The sequence below is a fragment of the Amblyomma maculatum genome, chromosome 4 (assembly GCF_055883805.1).
Source record: "Amblyomma maculatum isolate TAMU_Amacu chromosome 4, ASM5588380v1, whole genome shotgun sequence".
NCBI classification, from domain to species: domain Eukaryota; kingdom Metazoa; phylum Arthropoda; class Arachnida; order Ixodida; family Ixodidae; genus Amblyomma; species Amblyomma maculatum.
In genome coordinates this window covers 155,943,110-155,953,012 of record NC_139347.1, presented here as the reverse complement: position 1 = coordinate 155,953,012, position 9,903 = coordinate 155,943,110, and the positions used below count along the sequence as shown (strand labels likewise).

Below are 9,903 nucleotides of genomic sequence, written 5' to 3'. Positions count from 1 at the left end.
CGTATAAAGTTCAAAACTGTTATGTCCTGCATACGTCATTAAAAACTAAGTATCATAGTAGTTGTCTCGATGCATAAATTACGGTAAAATGACATGACAGTGCTCTTCTGATGTTGGTATGTGATTGTCGCTCCGTCAGCATTGAAAGGTCACAAGAATGTCGACCTTATCACTTGCCTAATTTGCAAATAATTCCTCAGTGCTAAGTGACGAAAAAAAAAAAGTTTAAAATTCAGCATGTGAACAGGAAAGGCACGTGGAACGACACAGGGGTTAAATGCTACGGAAAATAGTGGGGCCTCAAAAAGGTATAAAATTAATCGCTTTCAACTCTTGTGGAAGAGTCCTACCACTGTGGACGCTGGGACGCCTTGAGAGTAAGCTGTTACTGTTTAGAGATTTCAAACGTTGCTACTTTACTCGTTTTATATTCGCCACGCACTATATTTTCTCGAGCTCTGTCAAAATGTAGATTTGCTTTTTCACTTGGATCATACCCTCAGCTTTTCAGTTGCTGTTGTAGGAAATACCAAGATAAAAACAGAAGGAAGTATTGAGTAATACAAATGGTGCATGGACTTGAATCAGCAGTAAAAGTACGTACGTTACCCCAGGGGAATAATTATCAGCAATTTGAGTGCCAAGGAGACAGTGCATGCTTGCACGAAACAAATTCTGCATATTATTTAGAAACCATCCAACGTCAAAATTACACACGGGCAATAATCAAAAAGTAAATATTGCACGTTATAAAATGGTGACCGAAATTAGAGTAAAATCTAAAAATGCAAATAGTATAAACGTTTAGTTTGTTTCAGACGCTTATTTCGAGACACTGTGAGACGCGTGTCTCAAAACAGCTGCCACACTAGTAAAATTTGTTCTACGCAAGCTTTGCAAAAAATATAGGCGTCAAGAAAAGAGCTGCCCTGCTTAATGAGGAAAAATGAACTATCCATTTTATAGGCAAACTTACATAAATAGGATAACAGCGGTATTTTAGGCGAATACGACGTAAAGTAAGACGGCACTGCAGAGTTCGTATTCATCGTCAACATACCCGGCGAACGTTCTGTCTGACATCTATCTTGCGTATGGCAGCAGCCATCTTGTAGAAGCTTTTCTCGCTGTAATGCAGGGCTCCGTAGGTGAGTTTCGTTATAAAGGCAATCCCTCTGCCCATGACAGCTTTGGCGCCACAGTCAAGAAGTTCTCAACGTCTGCTGTGTTGCCATCTGATCTGGCGTTCGCTTCGGTATAGCGGGTCGCCTAGTCTACGGTAGTTTTTAGCACTGTTACCAGCATGTCAACATCAGGAAAGAACTCAGTGATCTATATTGATCCGCTCAAAAAATCTCTTCAGCGGTTGAATTGGGTTGGAAATTGTGGAGATCTTGCTCGCGGCTTTTTCTGGCATGCCGATGACGATCACATTTCGCGTGGTGTGCGACGTTCATTCACAGAGGAGGCAAGTAATACTTGTGCTGAACTCTACGGAGTGAGCGAGTAAAGCCTAGGATGCTAGCGTTCGGCTTTTCGAGCGAAGCCTGTTGAACATCTTGAAAACGTTAACAGAAAGGACAAAACGAAAGGTTGTGTTAGGAGCGAAATTTGTTTGAAAAGCACACCGAGAAAAAAGGGGCTAACCTAATTTGGACCATTAGACTGACCCTCTGTGTAATCGATGATATGCTCCATGTTCGCTATTAGCACTGATGTAGGGAAGAGTTGCTGGTGAGCTTCCGGTGGCTAGTCGATACGGTCGCACGATGATAAGTCTGCCCATGCGCGCCTACGGCAATATATGTACGAGACGGTTACGTCCGAAAAGCCAAGCGCGCAGGCTGCATAGAACACCATGAAGGAGAGGAGGGGGGAAGTCCTTCAAGCTTGCAAGCCAGCAGAGTGCGGGATTGTCGCTAACAACATTTAATTGCGTTCATACAAGTAGTGGTGCAATTCGGATACCCCCCAGATGATGGAACTGAACTCATTCTTAGCCGGCAAATATGAAAGGAAACAGCGGGAGAGACTAGCATCCGCAATCTCTGCTTACAGATCTTGCCTTTGTACGTGAGGATGGCGCCAAAGTTCATGCTACTTCCGTCGGTCCGAGTTTCATTCCCAGTATAGTTTCTTCATTTCGCTAGAGGACAGCAATAAGCTGGCAAATCTGTAAACAATTTCGGTTGGGGCGTCATCCATTTGAACCACATGTCTGCAATCTAAGGGGGACATAACGTTCGATCGCCATAGTACAAAACTTAGAGATTATTGGCCAAATTTCTAGAGGGCAGTTTGAACCACTAAAGTGCGATGATACGAAAACCATTATATAGCGCAGTGGATTGTAGCTCTCCACTAAGGCGCCTCTATCTCCCTTTCTTCTTTCACTCCCATCTTCCTCCCTTCCTTTATGGAGTGGTACATGTGTTAGTAGAGAATGGTGACAGATATTGGGCCCTTTTTATCTTGTATATCAATTTCAAACACCGCTAAAGCCTGCCGTACTAACGCTTCCTAGACATCTGGGTCTGCTTATATTAGATGTGCGGTGAGGCGTTCGAGAAAGCGGCAAATTAAAGGCGCCGCAGAGACACCTTGATTGAACGCCCGGTGGGGTCAGCTTCATATATGCATGAATCGCTTGGTTACGTCATTACTTCTCTTGACCGTATGGATACCCGCACACGAGTCTCTGGAGAGAACGAAGCTGCGCACCTGCTGGCCTGAGACCTCTACCACTAGGTTGCAGTAGAACAGCCGAATGCAAAGGAATTAAACATTGCGCTATCATATACAATATGATCACTGAAACTTACAAAATAGATCGAAAAGTCTACCCTCCCCCAGATCGGTCTCTCACTAATAATGAAGCACATATTTGGAGGCGATTACAAGCCGGTAACTATATCTGCCTGGTTTAGGTCTTCTTACCACAGACCGGCGAGGAAGATGGTTCTAAGTGTAAACCTTGCGGCCAAAAAGGCGCGATAGATCATAAAATATGGGAATGCGCCTACTCCCCAGGCGCCGGAAATAATATTGACAGTAGAGAAGCCTGGGAGGTTTGGCTGCGGAGTGGAGATCCCACGGTGGAGCTGCACGGGATCCGCCTGGTGGCTTAGGCCGTGAAGAGTACTTGCAACCTCTCCTGACCTCAGCCAACACCACCTAGAAGACTGAAGGCCCCCGCACGGCGGCGTGACGTCACGCAAGTCAGATCGTCCTGGAAGTGGACTTCACCACACTCGCTCTCTCCCTATAAGCTGCATGTTGGCGTGAAATAAATTAGATTCGCTCGCTCGTGTTACCAGTAGGAACTAATATACTGCGTCTACAGTTATTTACGAAGCTTGGCCGGGAATTCTCACCCCAGTTTGTAGCTTCGTGCCTTAAGGAGTCGGTTTGCATGCTTACACATATAAGAACCGTTTTCTGACTGATTGGAAGCGAATGATGTAAAATTTTGTCATCACTGTGGTGCATAAACTCTATTTGATCTAGTAATAAGCTATTCACGTTGCAAGCTACCGCCATGATTATATTACATATATTTAACACTTCGGGGCTTTTTTTTTACTTTCAAAAGCCCTATCAGGCAAGTTACAAAAATGGCAAGAAATTGGCATTACATGAAAGTAAAATGTCAATAGTTCAAAGTGGAATAAATGAACTCATAAAATGCACAAACTCATTTTTGCTCAGCAGCAATACAGGATCATTTATTATACAATTCGTCGAAAATAAATAAAAATACAATGCTTGACAGTCTCTTCTTTGTACAAGAACACATTCTTCGTAAAAGTGCACATAAATGCGATGCATGTCAGTGTCAGGAAAAAAAGTTGGTAGAGTAAATTTTCTGCGAATACACTTTACTGCTTTGGCACACAGGACTGCTTCAAGTAAAGAAATTCAGGCGTGCACGAGTTTCCGTGACACGGAACAGACAGAGATTACAACATCAGAAGCCTTCTTGAGAATGAAGGTAGGATGAAGGACATTTTATTTGACATTGATGAAAGAAAAAGTTATTTTCTTTTTACAAACAATACTGTGGAAGCAAAACTGCACAAATGACACCTCAACTTTTAACAGTTGCAAGTTTTCGCTTTGCCTTTGTGGCAGACAACTTGTCGCTTGCTAACTTGTTATTTGCTGCTTTGCACAAGTTGTTCAAAAGGGTGTTTGCTGCTGCACTCAAAATGTAATGTATGACTTGTTGAGGAGTATGGCCATTCACACAAACATCCAGGTCATCATTATCATTGATGATGCCATGCACAAGGGCCACTAGCACTTCTTTCTGCTTAGGAAGTGCAAAGAACTGTTTTGCAAAGCGTGGACTCCTAAGCTTGTCCAGCACTATTTCTGTGGTAAGGACAGCATTCACAACAAGTTCGCGTGGGAACTTCAGGCCACCTCTTGTCATGCTGGAAATAAGGACATTCTGTATCATCCATTATCAGATTTTCGTTACATGACTGGCACAACAGTTTCTTTACAGCTGCATGAGCACAGTAACCGGCAACATATGTCACAGCTGGTAGCCTTGCCACTTTCTTCTCAATATCGCTGTCCCAAACTGCGGCATCAAACTGGCTCAGCAATGAGTTGGAGCTAATGACAGGAACATCGCACACCACATCAATGTCTGGTAACTCGAGCACTTTCTGTAGCCGCAACTTTGTCTCAGACTCGTAAATCTGCCTAATCGACACATGATAGTTGGCACCAGACAACTGACGGTACCGACCAAAGCGATCCTCAAGGGAATCTGTTTGAAATTTGCCTAGCAAAACATACTGCATACCAAGTTCTTCAAGGCAGTAGATAGCGACCTCATGGAGCGCATGAGTTGTGTGACATAAAGCTGAGTGAGTTTCTTTTGTTAAATGTCCTGCATCGTGCCTCAAACTTTCCCAGTAGTCGAGCCACTGCATCATTTTCCCCAAAAACTCTAACTGGGGACAAGATGTCGAGGTTATGGGTTTTTGCAAGTCATCTAAAAGCCGCTGGCCCTTTCGGGGAGTTTTAACGTTAACAACATTCCACCACGTTAGCACCATGCTGATATACTGAGCAGTACTGTCAGCATGCTGAATGTTGCTATTATGAAGTGCTGCCACAGTTGATAAATTGAATATTCTCAGTGCTAACTTTACATTTTGCCTCTCCATGTTTGAAGGATTCAGTGCCTTCAATGACAATGTCGGAGCAATCTTCAAAAGCTCATTTTGTTCGGATTCATGCAGCTCACATAAAGTGTTAAATGATGCTGCCAAGATTTTGGGTTTGGGGTCTGTACTTTTTGGATCTGGGAAGTACATGCACCTTCCTGCATTGCGTTGATTTAACCAGTTATTTCTGACACATTTCAACACGTGGACAGGGTCTATGACAAAAAACAAAGGTCGTGATTTGTCAGCTGGATGCTGATAAACTATCTTTAGTCTCGGAGGGTCTGAAAACAATGACATTGTCTTTCTGTTGATGGAATTATTGTCAGAGATGATGGCAATTACTTTAAATCCTGTATTTTCAAGCTTCATGACTAGCATTCGCAGAAAATCATGCAAACATTTTGCATCGATTGTAGCCACTGGCAATATATGCACAACATCTTTGTTATTTGAAAGCAGACTCTGAATCATAAAGACAAACGCTGTTTTTGCCGGGCTTGCAGTGTTGACTGCTGCACCGGCAACTGACCCAGCTTTAAAATCAAAGTATGACTGAATGTGGATTTCATCCATCATTAAAGTTACTGTCTTTTCATGCTCTTTCAATGTGGTAGCAACTTTCTTAGCATATGACAGGAAACAGGAGCCTTGCTGTTCTATGGCCGGGCTTACTTGCTGAGCAGAGCAGAGACGTCTTATTGTCTCTGGATGAGGCAACTTTACCTTCAGTGAACCTCTGAGGAATTTGTATGCATGCGGTGAAATGGTGTAAAGGAGGCTTGCAAATACGAGAAGGTCCGACGAGTAGCGTGCAGCGTTGTTGAGGATTAGGTCTACTTGGGATTTTATAAACTTCACGACTTCGAGGTGCCATTCGTGTAACTGGGGCTGATGATTGCATATTAACTCTTCTAACAGCTCCTCCACAGTTTCAAGCAGATGGCGAGCCCGCAGGTCATTGTAGGGAGAATGAGCACTACGCAGAGACTCAACATGTTGAAGGATGTCACTCAGTTGTCTTAAGTCCTGCAACACTGCAGGCACACTGACACCATGAAGGTCCACGATGCGTGTTTCCCCGTAATACACTTCTACACACATGTTGTCACAAACTACCACTGATGAACGTACAGAGGCGCCCTGATCAACAGTCAAATCAAGGAATAGAACTTTGGACTCCATTGTGATCACAGACCAAAACGGCGAGGTGTTAAAGCTTGGCAGAGCATGAAGAAATTCAGAAAAGCTTGTTACTTCGTTATGCTTGTCTTCTTGATGTTTTTCTTCTAGAGATTTTTCCATGGCAATGCGGAGTGATTCGTCCTCAACACGTTTTCTTTTATCCTCCGGAGCCTCCCGAGTGCACGCATGTTGCCTTGAAAGGTACTGGGGACAATTCGGGAACACACTTGGTACCGCATCCGGCTTCAGCCTGGAGACTTTCAGCGGCACTTCAATAACGTTTCCCGTCTTCACATCTGTGTACTTAGATGTTTTGACGTAATCGCTTGCCACAAAATGTTTCTCGCAAAGCTGAAATGAAAAAAAAAAAAAGACATTCTGTACAAATATGTTTTATACTACCAGAAAGATAAACGACAAAAAGAATGAGCACGTTTCAGGCTCCGACAACGCAAGCAACCCGATTCGGCTGTTGCTGAATACATTTAGCCGGAAAAACGCACATTGCTTTAATAAAAAAGCCGCGAATCGACTCATAAGCCATAGCTTACCACTGTGTTTTTCGTAGGAGTAAAATCCTTCCGGGGAACCGCTCTTGTCCATGCCGCTCGCCGCACAGGGTCACAAGGAAACACGTGCACGCGCACACGCGACTCTCCAGCATAGTTGGACTTGCAATTGGGAGCGCAACAGCAGCCCGGCATTCTAGCAATTTGTTTACGAGCACAACCACAGCACAAAATCGAAAATATGCAGCTTGCAGACGTAAAAACGACGCACAATCATGCCTGTTGTACGGACAGGCGGCATCCGATACAAACGACTGCAAGCAGCTCCGATCACTGTGGCCAGCACAAGTGAAACAAAATCCGCTAGAGGCGCATGAAAATGTGGCTGCCTAACTATGCCAAACGATGCTGTGTGCCATTCTTTAAGAATATAGCTGTCGAATGAAAACCGAATAGCTCAATACTGCGGCCTTTGGTATTATTTGGGCTCTAATTATACTAAAAACTAAAAAAATGACTTGTTTTGGTTGTAGTAAAAGTCACCGCTGAAGCCATTGCGAGCCATTCATAGCTGTTCTTGTCCGGCTTGTCCATGTTGCCCCCTCACCCCCTACCCTCGCCACGCGGACGTTCGGAGAGGTTGTCGCCGTCCGTCCGAGCGGCGATCTGAGTGTGGTGACGTAGGCGCTTGGGCGAGGAGGCGGCGCGGGGGCCTTAAGTCTTCTAGGTGGTGTTGCCTCAGCCTGCAGGGCCCTCCTCACCCGCCTGCTGGCCTGCGTGCCGGGGGCGGGAAATGAAGGGCTTCTTTGCCGTGGAAATAGTTTTCATTCATTCATCGCTCGCCCCTTGTTGAACACAACCAGCATTTCATTGAACGCATCAAACTTCACCGGCGTTCTATAACTCGTTTACAGGTAAGGAAAGGCGCACTATCTGTCACATGCAGAATCCCGCTATCATCCGCACGGTAGACTAGGGGAATTATGAACAGTGTTTCCCGATCCGGGGCGTATAGCAGTGGGTAAAGCGCTGGGCTGGGATCCAAGGGATGAAGTTTCGGTTCCCTGTGGAGACAGGGTTTATTAATTTATTTTTAACTCTCGCGCTCGAGAGCGTGACACCCCTGCTGACAACCTTCTGTCTACAACGAGGAGGCATTAAAGGCGTTCGCTTTAATATACGCAGTGGAAAAGAATATGCTGTGAGAATATTGTTGGGAGGCAGGGGAAACAGTGGGGTTGTAGCTGATGTTCCTTGTTTTCACGAATTCCTCTCATCATTACAATGTGAGCCAAAGACAGCAGCTTATTATAAGCGAGGAGACACTTATCTTATTTCAAGGTTAGTCTTGAGAATATTGCGCAAACCGTTATCGACAGCTTTTCAAGCCTTCTTGGAGATTATACACGACATTAACGCCATCTAAATATAATACAAAAATATACATCTTCATGCAAGTACGAACCATTGCTTGATTTAATATCGGTAGCCCTGTAATAAGGACAAATGCTAATATCTGGAAATAAATAGCAAGCGACCATCCAATGGAGTGAACGGTTTTTGCTTCTGATCTCTCCTCTCGGTCTACAATGTGTCAGTACAAGCATTTCAGTTCTTTTGATGAATATTATTTGGCGTTGCAGAATCAGTGAATTATGCCAGTGATGCGACGGAGGGGGTAGACATCCTCTTGGTTATGCTGCTCAAGCTCAGGTAATCAAGGCAGGAATGAAGTGGGCCGCCTTTTCAGAGCAAGCACAAAAGTGAGAGTCGGGCTAGTTAGTGACTAGTATTAGAATGCATCATGAAACCGCGCAAAAAGACAAAGGCCCAGGAAGAAATCAACAAAACAAAGCGCGGTTTGTCCTGTTGTTTTCTTTGTCCTGTTGATTTCTTTCTTGTCCCTTAACTTTTTGCGCGGTTTCATCGTGCATTCTAATGCTGGTCACTAACTGGCCCGCCTCTCACTATTATATACGCGCTTTGTCCTGTAGGTTTCTTCCTTATGACTTTTCTTTTTGCGCGGTTTCATGATGCATTCTAAGACCACTCACCAAATTGCCCGCCCCTCAATAATATACTTGCTACTTTATAGTTCAATGTGTCCGGTTGTACCTTTATTTCTCTGTGTCACGCCCTCCGTGAATAAATCCGCGCTTTCTCCTGTGTGTTTCTTCCTTGCCCTTTGTCTTTTTGCGCGGTTTCATGATGCATTCTAATGCTGGTCACTAACTGGCCCGCCTCTCACTATTATATACGCGCTTTGTCCTGTAGGTTTCTTCCTTATGACTTTTCTTTTTGCGCGGTTTCATGATGCATTCTAATACCACTCACCAAATTGCCCGCCCCTCAATAATATACTTGCTACTTTATAGTTCAATGTGTCCGGTTGTACCTTTATTTCTCTGTGTCACGCCCTCCGTGAATAAATCCGCGCTTTCTCCTGTGTGTTTCTTCCTTGCCCTTTGTCTTTTTGCGCGGTTTCATGATGCATTCTAATGCTGGTCACTAACTGGCCCGCCTCTCACTATTATATACGCGCTTTGTCCTGTAGGTTTCTTCCTTATGAGTTTTCTTTTTGCGCGGTTTCATGATGCATTCTAATACCACTCACCAAATTGCCCGCCCCTCAATAATATACTTGCTACTTTATAGTTCAATGTGTCCGGTTGTACCTTTATTTCTCTGTGTCACGCCCTCCGTGAATAAATCCGCGCTTTCTCCTGTGTGTTTCTTCCTTGCCCTTTGTCTTTTTGCGCGGTTTCATGATGCATTCTAATGCTGGTCACTAACTGGCCCGCCTCTCACTATTATATACGCGCTTTGTCCTGTAGGTTTCTTCCTTATGACTTTTCTTTTTGCGCGGTTTCATGATGCATTCTAATACCACTCACCAAATTGCCCGCCCCTCAATAATATACTTGCTACTTTATAGTTCAATGTGTCCGGTTGTACCTTTATTTCTCTGTGTCACGCCCTCCGTGAATAAATCCGCGCTTTCTCCTGTGTGTTTCTTCCTTGCCCTT

General features: G+C 44.3%; 1 protein-coding gene across 7 annotated transcripts in view; it reads left to right on the top strand.

The window, feature by feature from the left end:
* The first annotated feature begins 257 nt into the window (after positions 1-257).
* Positions 258-9,903, top strand: part of LOC146193337 (uncharacterized) — a 131,048-nt gene continuing 121,402 nt past the window's right edge. For 2 of the 7 annotated variants that reach the window (XR_014706826.1, XM_084602688.1), the window contains exon 1: positions 258-377. Coding sequence is in view for 3 of the 7 variants with exons in the window: in XM_084602687.1 (XP_084458813.1) it covers positions 8,574-8,590 (17 nt within the window). In the remaining 4 variants the exon portion in view is untranslated. Of the gene's footprint in view, positions 378-503; positions 597-8,526; positions 8,591-9,903 lie in introns of those variants that run through there. The other 5 variants (XR_014706827.1, XM_084602686.1, XM_084602687.1 and 2 more) reach the window with 5 other exon arrangements.